The sequence below is a fragment of the Argopecten irradians genome, chromosome 16 (genome assembly GCF_041381155.1).
Source record: "Argopecten irradians isolate NY chromosome 16, Ai_NY, whole genome shotgun sequence".
Lineage (NCBI taxonomy): Eukaryota > Metazoa > Mollusca > Bivalvia > Pectinida > Pectinidae > Argopecten > Argopecten irradians.
The window spans coordinates 14,776,076-14,799,381 of NC_091149.1; the positions used below are offsets into that span (position 1 = coordinate 14,776,076).

The following is a 23,306-nucleotide window of genomic DNA, read 5'->3' on the forward strand; positions in this document are numbered from 1 at the left end:
TTTCGCGTCGATCCGAAATCCAAGATGGCCGCCACAGCCGCCATCTTGAAAACACATTTTGAACTTCTTCTCAAGTTCTAACAGTGCGATTTGGCTGAAACTTGCATGAAATGATCCTGACATGGTCCCGACAAAGTGTTGTTATTTTTCGGGTCGATCCGAAATCCAAGATGGCCGCCACAGCCGCCATCTTGAAAACACATTTTGAACTTCTTCTCAAGTTCTACCGGTGCAATTTTGCTGAAACTTGCATGAAATGATCCTGACATGGTCCCGACAAAGTGTTGTTATTTTTCGGGTAAATCCGAAATCCAAGATGGCCGCCACCTTGAAAACACATTTTGAACTTCTTCTCGAGTTCTACTAGTGCGATTTGGCTTAAACTTGCATGAAATGATCCTTACATGGTCCCGACAAAGTGTTGTTATTTTTCGGGTCGATCGGAAATCCAAGATGGCCGCCACAGCCGCCATCTTGAAAACACATTTTTAACTTCTCCTTTCAAGTTCTACCGGTGCGATTTGGCTGAAACTTGCATGAAATGTTCATGACATGGTCCCGACAAAGTGTTGTTATTTTTCGGATCGATCCGAAATCCAAGATGGCCGCCACAGCCGCCATCTTGAAAACACATTTTGAACTTCTCAAATTCTACCAGTGCGATTTGGCTGAAACTTGCATGAAATGATTCTGATATGGTCCCGACGAAGTGTTGTTATTTTCGGGTGGGTCGGAAATCCAAGATGGCCGCCACAGCCGCCATCTTGAAAACACATTTAGAACTTCTTCTTAAGTTCTACCGGTGCGATTTGGCTGAAACTTGCATGAAATGATCCTGACATGGTCACGACAATGTGTTGTTATTTTTCGGGTCGATCCGAAATCTAAGATGGCCGCCACAGCCGCCATCTTGAAAACACATTTTGAACTTCTTCTCAAGTTCTACCGGTGCGATTTTGCTGAAACTTGCATGAAATGATCCTGACATGGTCCCGACAAAGTGTTGTTACATCTCTAGTTGATCCCAAATCGAAGAAGGCTTAATGACACTATATCTGATTACTTTCCTACATGTTAAGGCTCTTGTTTGAATAAAAATTGTTGAAGGAAATGGAAAATGATCCTGACATCGTCCTGACAAATTGACCCCATATGAAATAAATTTAACTATTGCCAAGGTAGTCAGATGACCGTTAAGGCCCTTTGGGCCTCTTGTTATATTTAGGTCTCGGATTTCAATGAAAATTAGTATATAGAGGTCTTAAAGATGCTCCACCGCTGACAAATGGTATTTTTTCACTATCAAAGTCAGGAGCAGACGATGTAGTATTTTTCTTCTGTTACAAAAGTCACTTACTTTACATCATTACCAACATTGAAAAGTTTGAGCTTCTAATTTTACTTTAAGTTAAAAATATGAAAAATAATTAATTGCATCCCGAAAAAATTCTGTGACACTATATCCTATATGGAATGAAGTACTGATTGTGCGAAATAAATTATTTTATATTATTTTTTGTGTTAATTAGCCATAGATATACACGATTAAACACCTATTATTGTTCAAATGATGACTATCATTTATGCTCTGTCGGCGCTGGGGCATCTTTAAGGGATGCGGATCAATATGATAAAAAATTGACAGATTGTTGCTTGGCCAACTTCCAGTTTTCAAATTTTCGTCTGCAATTCATTGAATATAAAAGAATATAAGAATAAAAGAATATAATATTTTTGATCATGATTTCTCCCAAGATATACTGTGCAACTGCATTTTTTTATTTGTTTCAGATTGGGATGAGGAGGGGGAAGGAGAGGGTCGTTTGGAGGACTAGGTAATGGTGTAATACAATGAGTACTTGTTTTAGATTTAAAATTCTACTCCTCCTTAACCCTTGAGTGGATTTCATCCATAGTTTGTGTAAAACATGGGAAAGGGCTATCATATTTTATAAAACGAGTTAGGTCCGACTATTGGGGACAGAGGGGGACTCAGAAGGTGAGGATAATCATATTTTATAAAGGACCGAGGTTAGGTCCATGGGGATAGAACGGGAAGGGGGTCCAAAATAGGAGTTTTGCTGAACCCTTGAGTGAGAATCATCCATATATGGTGTAAAATATTAGTAGGGTAGGACAATTATGTTTTATATAAAGATTTCGGTATTCCAAGATGACCGATTGGCCACTTCCTGTTTTCATGTTTTGGTCTGCGATCCCAATGAAAATCGGACTATAGGGGTTTTAAAGGATGGCGAACAATATGCAAACATTTTCGTAAAGATTTTGGAATTCAAAGATGGCTGCTTGGCAAACTTCCTGTTTTTTATATTTCGGTCCTGATTTCAATGAAAATTGGTATAAAGGGGTCTTAAGGGATGCTGATCAATATGATAAAAAAATGGAAAATTGTCGCTGGGCCATATCCTGTTTTCAAATTTTCGTATGCAATTCATTGAATATAAAGGGACCTCAAAATTTCTCCCAAGATGTTCCTACACAGTGTAACTGCATTCTTGATTTGTTGCAGGTGGGGATGGGGAGGGAAGGGAGAGAGTCGTTTGGAGGACTATGTAATGGTGTCCATTACAATGATTACTTGTTTTAGCATTAAAATCCTACTCCTCCTTAATCCTTGAGTGGATTTCATCCATATTTTGTGTAAAACATTATAGAGGAAGACCTATCATATTTCATATAAACGACTTGGGGACAGAGTGGCGGGGCTCAGGACAGAGGGGCGGGGCTCATGACAGAAGGGCGGGGCTCAAAAGGGGGAACTTTTGGTGAAAACAATAATATTTTATGAAGGACCGAGGTAGGATCCATGGGGATAGAATGGGGGGGGGTCCAAAATTGGAGCTTTGCTGAAATTTTGCTTTAAAATCTGACATCCTCCATAATCATTGAATGGTTTACAACCATATATTGATGAAGGGCTACCAAGTCTGTTCAACAAATGACCTTTACCTATTTCAGAAACTTACATATTCAACTAAGGAGTTCCTTGTATTGCTTATATTAATTGTTAACCACTACTTTATACTGTGACTGTTGTTTTTGCCATTCGTCAGATGACCATTAAGGCCTATGGGCCTCTTGTTTTAATTGAATTATTTGAACATGATGATAAAAGTATTCAATTGCTTGTTTTGAAAGATGATGATGAATTACTTGCATTGAATTGCTTGTACAGAATGGAATCGACATTCGCACCTAAAATAAATGTGGACCGAAACTGCCTTGTAGAGACACTAAACTGTAGCAAAACGGTATAAAGATAGATACATAATTAATTATGTTAATAACTTACCAAACACTGTATAAGATATAACAACGTTGGTGGTCTTTTTATATTATATAATTATAGTCATGTCTATTTATCTTTAGGTTACATCGGCGGATCTCACTACAATCACAATGGAGCTGCGGTAGATTTTGTTTGTCTTCCTAAAGATCCCTCTTGGGGTCCAAAAGCAGATGTAACCGTTCATGCTGGCAGTTTCATGTATGGTGCTGAGTATCAAGATCCCATTATTTACAATGTCCCTGACTTAAACAGGAAAGTTCCATGTGCCGTATGCCGTAAATCGAGTCATTCTACCACAATCATGATCCCTGCGCGCACCAAGTGCTACCCAGGGTGGAAGGAAGCATACCACGGATACCTGTCGTCTGGTCAGTATACCCACCCTGCTGCTACACAATATGTGTGTGTTGACGAGAATCCACAAACTGTTGTTGGGGGAGCGGATACCAATGATGATGGAATTCTCTTCTACCCTGTGAGTACACGATGTGGTTCACTGAAATGTCCACCCTACGAAGATGATGAAATATTGTCATGCGTCGTATGTATGAAATAGACAAGCCAAATCAACGTTTTCTACACATAGCCTTTTGAAAGTATTTTATTGATGATTTGACGGTAAAATCAGGGCACGAAAAAAAGCTGTCTGAATAAATTTTCGTTTATGAAGTCGTTTCGAACATTGACGTAAACGGTGCTTCATACATAGGCATGTCGTTTATTTACGACCACCAATCCACCATTGTGTTTTGACAAGACAAACGGTCGTTGTCACTTCCTGTGCAAATGTCTCGTTTTTCTAATGTAGAGTACAATACAAATGGGAAAGATGCCACAATTATCCCAAATTCATGAATGTGTAATTATATATATATATATAACATAACCTTATAATATCTTTACTTGTTTTTTATTTCCTGATTTTATCAGTATTTTTTCTGAGACAATACCTTTTACCATTTTATATTTCTTTAAAGGTCATAAATCTATTTTTTTATAGTTGAAATCTTATAAAATCAATAATATGTACTTATTTAGATAATACTCTCTCCACCTCTGTTTCTGTAAAATCATTAAGGGTATATGAAGTGATTAAGGATTATATTTAATTTTGCAATAAAAATATAATAATTTTGATATTAGCAAGAATTTATATTTGCGAAGGATCATCACTGTCTCTTTACACCACGAAACACCACGCAAGACGCCTATGAACCGGGAATAAGAACCATTTTCTCAACAAATACTTGTCTTATGGAGTCAAAGGAATCACCAATGTAAATTTTAATTTTACAACGTTCAGTACTTGCTTTTAGAATAGAAGGTTTAGAAGAAATGTCTTAAATTTTCGTTAAAAAAATACGACAGCTCATGACATGACAGCACGCTTCAGAATGTAAGACGGTAACCCTCACACCCGCAAGGGCATTGTACCGAAGGATGCGTTTTTGACAGAACAAGTCGATAATAGCCCAATTTTATTCTTTGTAATTGTATTTTAGAACGATAAACTAAGCGACCATGTCAAAAATATTTTTCATATGAGAAAGATATACCTTTCATATGGATAACTACTACAGTGATTATTATTTTCATTATTGCATATATATTTTTTACCAATTATATCTTTGTGTTGATTTTAATATTTAACAATTTATATTGGCCTATAATCTCCAGTTTGGAAAAATATAAGCCAATGGTTCATTTCTAATTTACTAGCATTCATCCATTGATAAGTATGGTTATACATGAATGTAAAGTATAGTCAATGTACTGTATACATAACAATTAACATTATCGATAGATACTAAAAGGTGTTAAGCAAATGCAAGTAAATAACTTAATACAAATTAAATAATGAGAATACAACAAATATCTGACACAACTTAGTTGCCCAGTAATTATTAGCTACAACTAAATCAATCATGTATATCCATTCTGTTAAAACATGTTTTAAGCTCTCTTGTGCAAAATGTACTGAAGTGTTTGATTTTGATTAATGACAGTCAAGTTTGTTTGTTTGTTTGATTAATTAACGTCCTATTAACAGCTATGGTCATGTAAGGACGGCCTCCCATGCATGCGGTGTGTTGCGTGTATGTTGTGCGAGGTGCATGTTTTGGGAGACTGCGGTATATTTATGTTGTGTCTTCTTGTATAGTGGAACTGTAAATAAGTTTATCAATATATTGACAGCATATAAACTCAGATGCCTCTTGACGTTTCTTTTAAATTTTAGTAAATTGTTGAATACATTTATTCAGGAAATACAGTATACTGTACAAACTTTAAGAAACATGTGGACATTGATATTTTTTTTGTGGTATGGTATGTATAGCTCATAAATCACTGAAATGTTATAAGGATATCTTCATACCTGGTACTATTTGTCTATTGTCTAAATCTATCTATATATCTGTTCATTCACTAACTTTGATTATTTTGATTTCATTTTGTTTGTTTGATTTATTAACGTCCTATTAACAGCTATGGTCATGTAAGGACGGCCTCCCATGTATGCGGTGTGATGCGTGTATGTAGTGCGAGGTGAGTGTTTTGGGAGACTGTGGTATATTCATGTTGTGTCTTCTTGTATAGTGGAACTATTGCCCTTTTTATAGTGCTATATCACTGAAGCATGCCGCCGAAGACACCAAGCAACACACCCCACCCGGTCACATTATACTGACAACGGGCGAACCAGTCGTCCCACTCCCGTTATGCTGAGCGCTAAGCAGGAGCAGAAACTACCACTTTTATAGACTTTGGTGTGTCTCGGCCAGGGGACAGAACCCAGAGCCTTCCTCACAGGGGCGAGCGCTCAACTAAAGGCCAAAAGTGAGGTGGTGTCAAGGAAGACGTTAGGAAGAATTAAGTAATTTAGGAAGAAAGAAAAGATAAGATCCTAAATTTAGTCGCCTTTTACGATCATGCAATAGGGGCAGCAGGTACAATTCTAACGCCCTACCTGCAGTCAACCACAGGTAAATCGCGGGTGCTCTGGCTATATTAGCTTTTCCAAACACAATCGTAATTGTTACAAATACCGTAAAAACTTGTGTAACTTACACACCAGTGTTCTTTGAACATGCGTTTTTTTCTTAGGGCTGAAAATAATGAGAAAAAAATCTACTATCGGTATATTTTGCGCATTCAAAAACTTTGGGAAAAAGGATGTCCGGGGAACCACAAATTCAATGTTATAAAGGTGGTAATTTCATTGCAAAACATTCACAACAAGGACATAGTCATTCAGATCCCCCGCCAATGAAGAGCTAAATCAATTAATGCATTAATTTTATATGCTATTAAGAGTATAGGGAAAGTATTTCAAAACCCAACTGCAATTGAATAATATATACAAAACATATTTATGTTTTTCTTAACAAAGTGAAACCAACTTTGAAAACATTTGCTTCTTTGAAAAATACCAGAACTGATCTAAACATTAACAAAGTTCAGCAGCTAACAGTGCGATTTTTGATTTGTTTTAAACAGCGACGAGTTAGATAGGAATTAAGTGAATGTTCATTGTAATTGAGTTTGATATATCTGAGTTTTACTGCATGCATATTAAATAAAAAGTAAAGCATAATACAAAATTAGAAGTCATACATAAAATGTGTCTATGAAGTTTCATGGAAATATCTCTAATGACTAATGTGCCTATGAAGTTGCGTGCATATATCTCAACCGGTTTTCCAGTTATTCTGCGGAAACGTACCTGGTACAAAAATATGATATTTTCAGCAATATTTCCATGGTTACGGAAAAAGTGAAAAACATGAAAACCTAAAAATAGCAAAAGGCACTACTAGACCATATGAACAATGTGTCTATGAAGTTTCATGGAAATATCTCTGCTGGATTTAGAGTTGTGCTCCGGAAACGATTTTTACACAAAAATCTGCCATTTTCAGCAATGTTTCCATGGTTACAGAAAAAAGTACAAAAAGTGAAAACCTTAAAATAGCAAAAGGCACTACTAGACCATAAGACCAATGTGTCTATGAAGTTTCGTGGAAATATCTCTTCTGGTTTTAGAGGTATGCTCCGGAACGAACCTGGTACAAAAATATGATATTTTCAGCAATGTTTCCATGGTTATGGAAAAAATGCAAAAAATGAAAACCTAAAAATAGCAAAAGGCACTACTAGACCATAAGACCAATGTGTGTATGAAGTTTCGTGGAAATATCTCTACTGGTTTTAGAGTTATGCTCCGGAAACCATTCGTACGGACGGAAAGACGGACGGACGGACGGAACCCATTTGTATGTAATAAATGCTTGACAACTTGCACAAAGAAGTGTTGTATTTAGAAGAAATAAGATAATATAATTGCACTGTGTTTGTTTTCTTTTATTTGCCACTGTAACTGAAATGTATCTTGCAGAACATGTCCAAAATATTGCAAGTCCGCTGTACTCCGTACACATGTCAATGTCTGGAGATATTACACATGAATAGATATCAGAACTATTTGAAATTATTATAATCTAGTTACTTTAAATTGCCACAATAAGTTAGAAAAGTGTGTTTGAGATCATTAACATACTTCGAAGAGCAATCGGATAGCAGATACATTGTACGTTAGCTTACAATAATCACATGGTAAGTAAAACTCACTACCTGTACGGCTCCAGATCCAAGCTGATGGCTAATTATATATAAAAGTACGGTTAAAAATGCCACTAACCTTGAAGCTTGTCGGTTTTACTGTAATAATTTTACAAACCACTTATTGAAAATCCTAAATATAGGACAGTTTAGGACCCATCTTATAAATCCCACGTGTGTTTTGACTTTTTGCGTACGGCCTGCAGCCGGGACATAGTATGGCGGATCCCTACGTGATGAGCATCGCTAGATCTATAAGGAGTTTCATATGCAATTTTACTAGAAATATGAAGATTTGTTAAAATATCTGAAATAAAGAAATACTCTTCAAATGAATGTTGATGCAATTTGAAGAATATTTGTTTTGTTTTTAAGTAGATACCGACGCATTGTTGATGATATATAGATCGGTTAAGCTAACTAGTCATTCAGTTTTGTTAAGCTGGATGAGCCAATTTACCTGTGATTTTGGCGACAGTACTCGAGACTATAAATAACACGGTTACAGTACACTCATTTGCCCCGAAACGATATATATAACGTGACGGCACGTAAAACTCTTCACTACACTCATTTCTTGGTGCCCAGAAACGATAGCGTGACGGCACGTAAAACTCTTCAATTCGGTTACACTCATTCAATACTTTTTTTTTGTTTTGTTTGTTTGTTTGATTAATTAACGTCCTATTAACAGCTATGGTCATGTAAGGACGGCCTCCCATGTATGTGGTGTGTTGCGTGTATGTTGTGCGAGGTGCATATTTTGGGAGACTGCGGTATATTCATGTTGTGTCTTCTTGTATATAATACATCGATACAAGTCAGTGGTAGAGCGGTAGGGGTTCATATAGCACGGCTGTAAAAGTCAGTAGATCTAAGTGTAGTCAAATAATTAATATAACATATAACTTTGGGGGATAATATAACATGATGACCCTTGCTGTTGATAGGACGCAAAACTAAATAAACCAAATCAATTAAAGTATGTGTAGAAAATGTGAAGCATGTGAGAACCGGCAGTCACCGACAGTTCTTGACCTCTGTGCAATACACAACGTTACAATACACAGTGTAAAAGTTATCTCCCGTAGTAAGGAGGTTGCCGATAGGATTACCAAGGTATAGTGTTCCGGTTAAGAACCTGAGTGATTTTATATTGGAAGGTGTATACACACCTCCATAAAAACCTACAACAAAGACAAACACACCATATAACACCACGTAGACAAATATGAAACGGACTATTCACAAAACGAAAGTACAAACCGTTCACACTTGTATACACTTACCAGGCGTCCCATAGATAGTATACAGTCACTCAAACACCTACATGTACATACACACATATGAACACCTGTGCATAACAGGTATGACCTCATGCGCGACGACTCACGAATACCTACTCACAGAGTACACACATGCATACATCACGTACAAGTATGTTTCACCTGTCTACATCAATACAATACTGTGTGATACAAAACAAATGTAAATGGGTTCTATTCATTGTTTTATACATTCCTATCATATATTGTTAATTAAAATATGCGGTTCTTTTTCTTCATCAATGACTTTCTTCTTTTAATTGTCCCTCTTGTCACCGCCTCACTTTTGGCCTTAGGTTGAACTATACAAGAGAACAAAACATGAATATGCAGCAGTCTCCAAAAACACGCAACATGTTCTTCAAATACGGAACAATGGAAGAAAGCAAATATCACACCACTATTCAAGAAAGGAAACAAAAGAAAATCAGAAAATTACAGACCTGTGAGCCTAACAAGTGTGATGGTGAAGTGTCTCGAGTCTATTATTAGGGATTATATTATGAAACATCTGGAGGAAAATAATCTTCTGTGTGACGAGCAATTTGGTTTTAGGAAAGGAAAGTCTACAACTTTACAACTCTTAGAAGTAATAGAGGACATTACTAGTAAACTAGATGAAGGCAACAACATTGACATTATTTATCTTGATTTCAAAAAAACGTTTGATACGGTGCCGCATGAGAGATTAATAAGGCAAATGAATTCATTAGGAATACAAGGGAAACTATGTCGATGGATTAGATCATTTCTGGACTCGAGAAAGCAAATGGTAGTGGTGAACGGAGTAAAATCAGATTGGGAAGACGTGGAAAGTGGCGTCCCTCAGGGAAGTGTATTAGGTCCCATTCTCTTTTTAATGTACATTAATGACTTACCAAATTCGATTAGAAGTAACATCAAACTCTTCGCGGATGATACAAAAATTTACGGAATTAGTAACACTATAGAAGAAAAAGGTATGATTCAAGAGGATATAAATAAGCTTGGAACATGGTCAGAAAAATGGCAGCTACATTTTAATGTTTCTAAGTGTAAAACTCTGCACTTCGGGTCTCGGAATCAAGCACATGAATATTCAATGCGAAACGAGGATGGAAATATGATAACCATAAAAAAATGACACCACAGATGAAGATTTAGGCATAACATTTGACACGGAGTTGAAATTCAGCATTCACGTTGCCAATTGCGCAAAAAAGGCAAATAGACTGATTGGATTGATACGACGCACATTCACAATTATGGATAAGGAAATGTTTATACCAATTTACAAGTCGCTAATTAGGCCATTACTTGAATATGGAGTAACAGCATGGTGCCCAATATTAAGGAAGGATATCCTGGAACTGGAAAATGTACAAAGAAGGGCAACAAAACAAGTCAAAGGTCTCCATGACAAAACATATACGGAAAGACTAAAAATACTTGGAATTCCAAGTCTACAAAATAGAAGAAAAAGATATGACATGATTCAGGTATTCAGGATACTAAATAAAATTGACGTAACTAGTGTAACATCAGAAGGTTTATTCATTCGAATTGAGAACAACAGAACAAGGGGTCATAGTCAAAAGTTGAGAAAAACCGTGACTAGGCTGAGATGTAGAACCAACTCATTTGCGATTCGAGTTGTGAAAGTGTGGAATTGTCTCCCGAAAAATGTGGTCAGTGCAGAAACAATAAATGCGTTTAAATCCAAACTAAACAAGGAATGGAGAAATCACCCGCTGAAATTTAGTCCGGATTGCTACTGATGATACCATGTGAGGTCATGATCACATATCTGCCACCAAAGGATAGGGTTTGGATGTAATGGACATCGTATAGTGCATCCATAACCATATGGGAAATATAAGGGTTGTATATATAAAAACATTACACAGAAGGAAACAGTTTGTAAAGTATGGACAGTTATTTTTAACTTTAAATTGAGTATGTGGGCATCTATGAGTGTGACTCGACGATGTATGCGCAACAAGTGAAAATCAAGTGACTCAAGTCTAAATTGAGGAGGTCAAGAGGTATTGTTGCCTATATAGACCGAAGATCAGGTAAATCAGGAACACAACTCATACATGGAAGAACATACTTTAATGACCCTAGCTGTTAATTTAAATAAGCAAACAAACAAATCATCAACTTATGAATCTGTATTTATAATTATAATAAGGGATAAAGTATCAATATGAAAGTTTGGTAAAACCTTTGGTGGCAGCCCAGACTAATATATAGGCGTGTTCATATAGACGTTTTGCCATGTCTTTCCTGAAAATACGGATTGTGCCAGGTTGTTGTGTACAGACATTCTCGAACCGTCTAAACAACGACATGATACAACTGTATCTACGCATGTCATGAAGCGTCACAATCAGTAGGTAGTACGCGTACACTATGGAGTCAACAAACACCCAGCCTTCGTAATGGGTACCATTCACAGTTTTTGGTCGCCCCATCTCGTCCTGTAGATCCGGCGGGATCAGACGCTTGTCACAGGGACTGAACACTATTTCAGACACACGAAACCCTTTCTTGTTCTGAGTGAGGTAGATGCACTCGACTCCCTCGATTTCTACCTTATCTCTTGTACAAGCCTGTTCCTGTGTACAAAGCTCTAATTCTCCACTAAACTCCATAGACTTGACGACCAGCCACAGGAGAGGTACGCAATAACCGAGACGTCTTATGTAATAAAAGTATGTCGCTAGCTTGATTCGGGCAACATGTCCATTTCCACGAAGTTTCACGATTTGCTCTTTTTGCCAAATGTAGAGAGGTTTGTTTTGAAGGCCCATTTCTAAAGACACCGATATAGACGAAAACGTTAAAGAATCTAAAATCGAATCATTGTATTTTTCATTGATAACATGCCAGTCCACAAAACCAAAGCGACATAGTTTGTAGGTATCTGCATTTATGTTTGATGTTGTGCCGGATCGAACCATTTCATTCAGTCTGTCTGCGAAAAGGTGGTACCGTAAACATTCGAATTCCTCAGAGTTGCCATGGGAACAACATCGACTACTTAAGTGAATATTCAACGGAAGGCACTGACAGACAACCCCGGCTCCTTCTGCGATGATATCGTCAATAATCTGAAGCGTATCATGGTAGACGTTTTCGTCGTCTAACTTTCCTTCCAGCAAATTAGAGTGGGTTAGAAAATAGTTCGGACAGTTTTTATTTACAACAAAACTTCGTAATTTAATTAAGGAATGCATGAAACACTCTACTAAGTTCGCGGGTCGCCAGAAATGCTTTTCTTTTTCCTCTGACATCCAGAACATCACTGTTTTCATATGGTATGAACTTAAGGTTTCCTTCAATTTCGGTTGAATAAGCCATTTCAAGACTAACCTTAACATTACATAACATTTCATCTGGATGTTGTTGAATGACTTTGTAAGTAAATATTCTGTTCTGTTTAAAGAAACCCGCCATTCTAACGGTCGCGTTTCACTGAACGGATGACCAACGCATACAGCAAGACATCCTAGGCTCTTCGTAGATTCTATTATATGTTTCGGAGGCCATCCGTGCTCCCGTGTTCTATTAAACCACTCACCATATTCCGATGGTAGATATGAACAATGGAATGCCTTCACATTGTCTAATGAATACGAAATTCCATTGACTTTTATAACCCACTGAATAGCTGGACCATGGATCTCAAAATCAGTCGTGTTGAACGCGGTTTTTTCTTTAAACATGTTGGTCATATATGTACCGCCTCTAAATGACGTACAACACGGCATCACGATTTGTTTGATATATGCCGAGTCGGGATTACTACTTAAGAGCTTAAGATAATAGTATCCTGGATAAGGAGTCCTTTCTAATTGGAACACTGGTAAATGTTCGTTGAAATTGCTGTCAAATAAAGATACGCATCTCTCCATCTGAGCGGTTGTATCAGTTGTCAAAATTGCCGGTAGAACAACTACCCCATCAAAATCCGACTCGGTATCAAAAATAGGACATAACGCATCCCGTTTACTTCCTGACAAAAAAACTCGTGCTGTGTCGCCAATGGCAATGTGCAAATCTATTTCAATGTCATAAAGCATTCTTCTCCGAAACTCTGTAAATGTTTTAGATACTCCATATGCATCAAGTACGTTGTTCAGTTGAATGCAAAGCTGATCTGGACATCCGGCCATTTTACGCTAACCGATCTGTAAAACAATTTTATATAAAAGGTTATTCTTATTTAAAACCGTATTAATATATTTTAGTAACATTTCCCTGTAATTAAACGATTGTTTTAAATTGTTACATTGATACAAATTTATAAAATGCACAAACTGGTCAATTAGTTTATATTACTCTATTCTATACAAGAGATTTGTTTTTCAAATAAAGAATATGTGTTGGGTATACATAAGTATATTGTGCGTCTCATTTATTTCATAGCTGGTACATACATTCACCATATTCTTCGATAATACTCCTGACTCCCTAAACGTAAGAACGCTTTTATTAATATGTTATTTATACACTGATAGTAGGTAAATATTATATATGATTACCACAGCTTTAAACATTATCCTCTCATGTTGTCAATTCTGGCAACGCGCAAGTGAACAGAAATCCAAACAATAATCCGTCTACATATCTCCACGTATATCATCGTACGCGATGCACTCAACTGACTATATACACGTGACTATAGTACCTGACCCGAACGAGCGACATCTATCAACGACACACACGTGTCGATGTACATGTACGTGTAAAACCTAGTGTATATTGAAGTGTTTTATTAGTTCGTATTGGACATATGTTGGGATATAGCTGACAACACATTCATCTATTACTTCAATGAAATATTGTCAGGTGAGTGCAGTGTTTATTTTCAATTTGAAATCGGCCCTGCAGGTAGGGCGTTAGAATTGTACCTGCTGCCCCTATTGCATGATCGTAAAAGGCGACTAAATTTAGGATCTTATCTTTTCTCTTCCTCCTAAATGACTTTATCTTTCCTAATGCCTCCTTTGGCACCGCCTCACTTTTGGCCTTGAGCTGAGCGTTCGCCCCTGTGAGGTAGGCTCTGGGTTCTGTCCCCTGGCCGAGACACACCAAAGTCTATAAAAGTGGTAGTTTCTACTCCTGTTTGGCGCTCAGCATACAGGGAGTGGGACGACTGGTTCGGCCGTTGTCAGTATGATGTGACCGGGTGGGGTGTGTTGCTTGATGTCTTCAGCGGCAGGCTTCAGTGATATAGCACTATAAAAAGGGCAACAGTTCCACTATACAAGAAGACACAACATGAATATACAGCAGTCTCCCACAACACGCACCCCGCACAACATACACGCAACACACCGCATACATGGGAGGCCGTCCTTACATGACCATAGCTGTTAATAGGACGTTAATCAATCAAACAAACAAACAAACAAATCAATTTGACATTGTTATTTGCAATATCGGGGCATGTGTATCTGAAACAAGACATGTTTAGAATGACACACGTGTGTCAAGTGTCCCGTGCTTTATATAGGGGGTTGGCCAGTGAAGGTTACTAAGCAGAGCAAAAGAAAAATGGTAACCACTTCCTTAGATACCGCACTGTCATAACTAGGGTTTGTCTCAGAAACAATTTTCGAAAAAAATATTTCGTTATCTTTTTTTTTAAATTTCAAATGCATGTTTTTAACTTGCATTGTCAGCTTTAAGGTAACCCATCCATGGTTAGGTGGTTAATTATCTGACTGACCAGTGTGATTAAAAGATATATTTATAAATCAACGCTTATTTTTTTAAACGGACCAATTAGAAATCATGACTGTAGTCTCCGCCTTTTTTTTTATTAATTTAGTATTATTTAGATTAATTATTTTCTTGTAATTTGTGTAGCTTTATTAATAATTTACTTGTAGTTGCGGTTTTTCGAACTTATTTCCCAACATAACGGGTAAACATAATTGTCAAATTGTGACAAAACATAGAGATATGAGAGGGAAATACTCTATTATATGTGAATAGGGATATTCTATCTTCGGCATCACAAAATATTTTGTGCCAAGTATTTTGAACGACATGCTTCGGGCTTTACTAAAATTTGGGACCCCGGGTAGAATACCTCTATGCTTCATATCCACATGTATCACTTGTAGACTTGATTCTAAGCAGGTAATTGTAAATCGATACACCACCTTGTCCGACATTATAATATAAACATACATATGAGATTAATGATTTGCGATTCTCCAGTTTGTCGACATCTGATCTATGGCAAATCCTCAGATTCCATTATATTGATTTTTACTTATTTCATAAGATACGGCGGTCATGATGTATACCTATTTTTTCAAATAAAATTACACGCATTGAACTCTATTCCGCACAGGTAAACATAACATCGATCTACCTCCTTGTAAACATGGAGATATTGTCGGCTACATTATCAACTGCCGTTATAGTGAAGGTGTTCTAACTGTTAATATTACCATTTTTTTCATTTACCTTTTTAAGGACAATAACATTAAATACATACTTACCTAACTTAAATCCTCAAGTATTTAAGATGCAGCGAACGAAACAAAGAGGTCTACTATCAACTCTTGTGTGGCACATTCACTCCAGATAGATCATAATGGACTGTTCTTGATGATAAGGTGAGTCTAAATGTGTCTTCACGGCTGACTGAGTTAGGCGAGTGCCTACACACATGATATATACACATACAAATGTACACTAGCACTACCATACACTGTGTATACTGTCATTGTATACATGGCAGGCGGCGTTTATACATTGTTGATTTTTTTTTATTGACGTTAAACAATAAAGATAAATAATTTAAACGCCTGTGTTAAAAACGGGTCGGGTCGGTGTGGTTTATACATCGTGTTTGTTTGTTTGATTAATTATCGTCCTATTAACAGCTATGGTCATGTAAGGACGGCCTCCCAGGTATGCGGGGTATTACGTGTATGTTGTGCGGGGTGCGTGTTTTGGGAGACTGCGGTATATTCCTGTTGTGTATTCTTGTATAGTGGAACTGTTGCCCTTTTTAAAGTGCACGGGCGAACCAGTCGTCCCACATCCTGTATGCGAACGCTCAACTCAAGGCATAAAATGAGGTAGTGCCAAGGGAGGCATTACCAAATATAAGGTCAGTTAGGAAGAAGAGAAAAGATAAGATCATAAATTTAGTCGCCTTTTACAATCATGCAATAGGTGCAGCAGGTACAATTCTTTATTGTTAGAGGACAAATCTAGCATCATACTGATGCATGTGTCCCTACCAGGAATCGAATCCAGGTCTCTGGTGTAAAAATCACGGCTCTAGTGCCAGAGCCAAATAAGCCTGCTGCTTTAGCCGAGTGACATATCGTATTTAACAAGATGTATACTCCGCATACATGGGAGACCATCCTAAATTTAACAATACAGAAGAATCCCAAGTTAACTCAATCTGATTAAAATACATTTATGCACACTCCACATACAGAAAACAAAGAGTTAAATGAATTGAAAATGGCCACCATAAGGTGACATATTTATTATAAAATTATATAAAACTCATATCAAAGTAATAAAACAAATATTATGCAAACAAATTGACACTATGCAAACAAATTGACACATAATTCAGTTTTATAGAATTATGTTAAAAGATTATGAAACATAACATAATCTAGAACATCTCAATATTGATATTAAGGTGGGGGTTCGATAGAACAGGGCCAAAAAATATGAAAAAATCTCAAAGAGGAACTAAAATAATAAAAAATTGGGCGGGTATACAAAGGGTGGGTTTTTGGCAATTTGTTGAGTTATTATCAATAAAATGTTGCACAAAATGTATGCCAATATGGCGCCCGTGAAAATTTTTTCTTAGATGAAGGGCTGATGGCTTAGCCAATCAGATTCTTTTACAAAAGGGTGACGTCATACGGTACCCCAAATAAGGGACAGTCAAGCAAAGGGGAATAACTCCTACTTAAATTGTACACAATTACTTCTATATGTGTCAGTACATAAAATTAGCTATACGTATAGCTTGCATTTATGCACACTCCACATACAGAAAACAAAGAGTTAAATGAATTGAAAATGGCCACCATAAGGTGACATATTTATTATAAAATTATATAAAACTCATATCAAAGTAATAAAACAAATATTATGCAAACAAATTGACACTATGCAAACAATTTGACACATAATTCAGTTTTATAGAATTATGTTAAAAGATTATGAAACATAACATAATCTAGAACATCTCAATATTGATATTAAGGTGGGGGTTCGATAGAACAGGGCCACAAAGTTAAAAATATCTCAAAATGTCAGCATTGGTCTCCTCTCTACGAGTTTCATATACATGGGGATGCATGCCTCTAGGGTTCGGGCGTTTGAATATGTCACAAATCAACACGAACATAACCCCATAATTGCGACGTAGGTGGCTAGCAAAACGTACAATGTCAGCCGCTATTTGTACAGGCGCCGTAGATTTATCACACAAATCATTGCCACCGATCTGTAGAATTATCACGTGTGGTTGCAATGATAATAAGTGTTCATGTAATTTAGAGCTAGTTCTAAGTTTGTGTACAGTGCCACCTGGGTATCCCACAAGACTGATCTCCGCTTGTGCTAAATTGAAATCAGGCGATAGGCCTGCTTCTGTATGAAGGGATCTTTCCAGACGACGTACAAAACTATGTCCTAGTATCAAACAACGATACACATTACTACTCATGCTTATAATAATATAGATATACTTAATTGTATTGTTCTCTATAAACTTTCTGGCTTTGGTGGCTGTCGAAGGACTTCACACAAACGGGAAATTGCACGTCAGGCTGATCGTTGTTTACACTCCTGTTTGTCCAACCGGAACGGCGAAGACGTATAGTATAGTAAAAAACATCATGACAAGTTGATCCGGAAAGCTCAAAAACACAAATTTTTTGGCAATTTGTTGAGTTATTATCAATAAAATGTTGCACAAAATGTATGCCAATATGGCGCCCGTGAAAATTTTTTCTTAGATGAAGGGCTGATGGCTTAGCCAATCAGATTCTTTTACAAAAGGGTGACGTCATACGGTACCCCAAATAAGGGACAGTCAAGCAAAGGGGAATAACTCCTACTTAAATTGTACACAATTACTTCTATATGTGTCAGTACATAAATTAGCTATACGTATAGCTTGCATATCCTTATTATCACTGCATTGGATTAATAGAATCTTACATGGGTCTGTGAAGTAGACAGGGATATCTCAACCCTCGTGAAAGATTTTGGCCATCACCCCGAGGCTTTGATCGGCCAAAATCTTTCACGAGGGTTGAGATATCCCTGTCTACTTCACAGACCAATGTTTGATTCTTTTTCTCCCATTCTTAGTAGAAAAAATGGTGAAATTCCACTTAGTTTCCAGATTTTGCATCGCGCCATTATCACAGGAATGTCGTTATGCGTCAAAATCTTCAATGCGCGCCGCAGTTACGTCGCATGTATTGATGACGTCACGTTATTGTCAAGCGCGTGTGAGCTGTCTCACACCCCCTGTATAAGATAGAGATATATTTTCCCTGGCAACCACGGGATATCCCCGTGAAGTATAGGAGAAAAGAGGATCTGACAACAGCCCAATAGATGTCATGTCCAGGTGACCTTTGGAAACGGCCAATCAAATTGCTGTCTGCAAAATCTTGAAGATGATTTTCAAAGGACGAAATTGTTTGAAAATGCTCTCAGAATTATTTTCGTGCACGTAGACATCTCAACAAGCACAACAAAGCTGATTGTATATGTATACTTGGACAAAATGACGTTTTCAATTGATGTAGCAAGTTGTAGAACCTGCTTTTGATCTGAAGTACACGTGGTATAAAAGTCACCTTGACGTGACCCCCTTATGGTATGTTGTCAGATCCTCTATTTAACAGAGTGGTTATAAGGATCTATATTTAAATCAAATTGAAGTTAACTCGGCCCATTCCGGAAACAGAGTTTCAAGCCCAACGCATTCCACACCAAAATCTCCCTAATTGTTTTTCAAGAGGCGCTTACTAAAGCTAGAAGTCAAGTGCATGCTAAGGCTAGATATTTAAAATCACAAAATATCATCTCCGGTACATTGGCCAAAGATGGACGTATTGTTATCCGCAGCTCCAGTGGAGAAAAAAATCACAAGTCACCAGTTTGGAAGAGTTATCCGCATATCCTGATCAACCACCACGTCAACCTGGAATAGGAATTGCCATGGATTGGGTTCCTGAAACACATGAGACAGGTGCTCGTGTCAAAGTTGGAAGCTCTACGAGTACACAGCTTTATGAATCCTACGATGATAATCTTCATCCTACACCGTGTAAACTTTTACGAGCCTATTTCTGACCTTTCGTTCAGAATAAAAACAATTTTATGTATTCTCGAAGAGGCTTTCATATTCAAATTGAAAGATCTGATTGTGACAAATTTTCCTATATTATACAAACAGCTTTTTTAATTATTATCTAGTTTAATATAACAACACGGCCCATGTATGGTAAGGTTCGCTGAACATTACGCTCGTTTTTTGCCAGATGCATATTCATGTAATTCTTCTTATCGTTATGTTATGGTTATGGTATGGCTAGGCGGATGATTATGTAATAAGGTCGTACAAGTTATTTCCCTTCAGTGTTATGTTACGTAATCCGGAATTTGGATGAGCCGGAAGTCTTTTTTTGTAAGTTAGTTGAAAAGGAGAATAAAAGATGGAAGCTGGCGGCAACGTGTTGTGTCATATCCTCTCAGACAAGTGAGTAAAAACTGAACACTTATTCCCTTTCCCCCTTTGTCCGCTACAATTAACTGTAATAGATAAAACTGCACTAGCTCATACCCATCCACGAATACCACTTTAATTTAAGCCTCCCTTTTTGTTTCGACATATGTCCCGTGCACGAACAAATTGTACAAGGAAGGCCAGCTAGCTAACAGTTATGTAAATGTATATTTAAATTTGAGGTGATATATTTCATGAAAATGTAGTGTAGAAGAAGAGAGAAAATACACATAGGATTCCTGTCGAGTGCCCTGACCAGGAATCGAACCCGGCTCTCCGATGTGTTTGTTTTTTTGTTTGATTTATTAACGTCCTATTAACAGCTATGGTCATGTAAGGACGGCCTCCCATGTATGCGGTGTGTTGTGTGTATATAGTGCTATATCACTGAAGCATGCCGCCGAAGACACTAAGCAGCCCACCCCACCCGGTCACATTATACTGACAACGGGCGAACCAGTCGTCCCACTCCCTGTATGCTGAACGCTAAGCAGGAGCAGAAACTACCACTTTTAGAGACTTTGGTGTGTCTTGGCCAGGGGACAGAACCCATAGCCTTCCTCACAGGGGCGAACGCTCAACTCAAGGCCAAAAGTGAGGCGGTGCCAAGGGAGGCATTAGGAAAGATAAAGTCAATTAGAAAGAAGAGAAAAGATAAAATCCTAAATTTAGTCGTCTTTTACGATCATGCAATAGGGGCAGCAGGTACAATTCTAACGCCCTACCTGCAGGGCCATCTCCGATGTGAAAAATACTGCCCTACCGACTGATCTCAAGAAGCTTGCTACGTCAGCCGATTGACAGAGATCGTATATAACACTATGTACAAACCACATCGAGCCGATTCGTTTACAGAAGTATTCTTACAGTAATAAGTTTGCTTTATAATAATTTTTCGTTACAAGCATAGCTAGACATAAAAAAGTCGACACAACTCTTCGGTCTATTAAGAGATAGGGCCCGGTTAGGAGCAATTATTAAAGCATCGCGATTGTCGTAAGGAATGCTTTTTTCATATTTACCCAATCATGAAGGTTAAATACAAATATTTGTTACATGGTGTCCAATTTTGAACAGGACAATAAAGTGTCATACTACATCAATGGATGTAGCCGTCAAAAATGTGAAAATAAATTAGCTAAATCATTGACATTTTATTGTTTACATCTGTTCGATTTATCATAAAAAATATCGATTCGTATACAATACACATCCTATTTATTTTTGATAATATAAAGCTTTATCCGTTATTCTTGTTTTTTTGTAAGTAATCCATGTGTTCTGGAAAAGATGACGAAAGCATCAGCAGAAAGGAATGAGGCGTGTACAAGTAATGTACAAGGTGCATTTGTGCACGTGCATATATACTATTGTTGTTAGTTCATGTGTATATACATATTTTTCAATACCTGCCAAAGTTACAGCACTTGGAAACGTGACAATATACCAGGTATTGTTCTTCTCTCAAAAACATTGATAATGTCTTTATTATTCACATACTTGTATCGTATGGAAAAATACACCATATACACATCATATCTACATATACTAGGTGTTAGTACTCACTATCTGTTAGGTTAGTGTTAACATTTTATAATCTATGTACAAGCACACTGCTTAACGCTCAGCATTAAAGGGGTGGGACGACTGGTTCGGTACAGTGACCGGGTAAGGTGTGTTTCTTGGTGTCTTCGGCGGCATGCTTCAGTGATATAGCACTATAAAAGGGTCATAGTTCACTATACAAGAAGACACAACACTAATATATCGCAGTCTCCCAAAACACGCACCATTATTCTATACACCGCGTACATGGCAGGCTGTCCTTACATGACCCTGGATGTTAATAGGACGTTTATCAAACAAACACATATGCCGGATTAAGGTAACTGCAGTTACCCAGATTCAACATGGCGACGGTACACATAACATGCTTTCAAATGTCCTTTAATCTCTGTGCATATGACTTACGCTTTAAATTTTGGTAATAATGTTACAAGACACAATCTACGGCGGTTACAGCAGAAAAAAAATACTAACCTATTTTGTGAACAGGCAAAGCGATTTACTTTTTTTTAGCTCACCTGGTCCGAAAACATCATTGGGTGAAGGGGAACAGAGTTTGTATAAAATTTTGGCTCTGACCCCACCCCCGGGGGCAGAAGGGGAGGGACCCAATCGGGTGAATAGGGTAAAATTCTTTAAATCGCTACTTGTCATAGAGTTCTGCATGTATTGGGCAATAGTTCCACTATACAAGAAGACACAACACGAATATACCGCAGTCTCCCAAAACACGCACATCGCACAACATACACGCAACACACCGCATACATGGGAGGCCGTCCTTACATGACCATAGCTGTTAATAGGACGTTAATAAATCAAACAAACAAACAGTATTGTAACCAAACTTGGCCAGAAACATCCTTGGGGCAAGAGGAACAGAGTTTGTATAAATCTGGTTCTGAACCCTCCGGGGGCAGGAGGGGCGGGGCCAATAGGGGTAATTTCTTTCAATCGCTACTTGTCATAGAGTTCTGCATGGATTGTAACTAAATTTTATCAGAAACATCCTTGGGGGAAGGGAAACAGAGTTTGTATAAATTTTGGCTCTGACCTCCCGTAGGCAGGACAGGCGGGACCAAATAAGAGAAATAGCGATAAATTCTTTTAGTAGCTTCTTGTCATAGAGTTCTACATGGATTGTGACTAAATTTAGCCAGAAATATGCTTCGGGGAAAGGGAATGGAGTTTGTATAAATTTTGGCTCCGTCCTCACAGTGGCAGGTGGGGCGGGGCCCAATAGGGGAAATAGGGGCAAATCGCTACTAGTCATACAGTTCTGCTTGGATTGTAACCAAATTTAATCAGAAACATCCTTGGGAGAAGGGGAACAGAGTTTGTATAAATTTTGGCTTTGACCCCGTGGAGAAGAAAGAGTGGAGCCGATTAGGGATATTAAAGGTATACTTCCTTGAGAAAAGAAACAATAAATCTGTATTCAGACCATTACTTAGCATTACAAACCAGGTGAGAGATAAGGCCATCTTGGCCTCTTGTTTTTTTATTGCACCGTCGCCATTTTGAATCAGGGTGAACTGCAATTACCCTAATCCGCTCCCCCTGTAATTATTACATTAAAAGCTTAAAATTCATTAACTGCATTTTTATCTGATTTAATGTTCTTACACGATCTGTGCATAACCCCGTTTAATCTACAGAATCATGCTAGCCATGTTCAACCAACCGAATT

General features: G+C 37.6%; 1 protein-coding gene across 2 annotated transcripts; it reads right to left on the bottom strand.

The window, feature by feature from the left end:
• Positions 1–11,182: 11,182 nt before the first annotated feature.
• LOC138310706 (uncharacterized) lies at positions 11,183–15,916 on the bottom strand. Of its 2 annotated transcripts, none has more exons than XM_069252041.1 (2): positions 13,785–14,253; positions 11,183–13,430 (listed from the first exon to the last, which is right to left on the bottom strand). In XM_069252041.1, exon 2 carries the CDS (start codon positions 13,413–13,415, stop codon positions 11,439–11,441), a length of 1,977 nt encoding a protein of 658 aa, XP_069108142.1. In that variant the 5' UTR covers positions 13,416–13,430; positions 13,785–14,253; the 3' UTR covers positions 11,183–11,438. The 2 variants fall into 2 exon arrangements, with proteins under 2 accessions (XP_069108142.1, XP_069108141.1); XM_069252040.1 differs by lacking the exon at positions 13,785–14,253 and adding an exon at positions 15,759–15,916 and having other exon boundaries at positions 11,184–13,430.
• Positions 15,917–23,306: the final 7,390 nt, after the last annotated feature.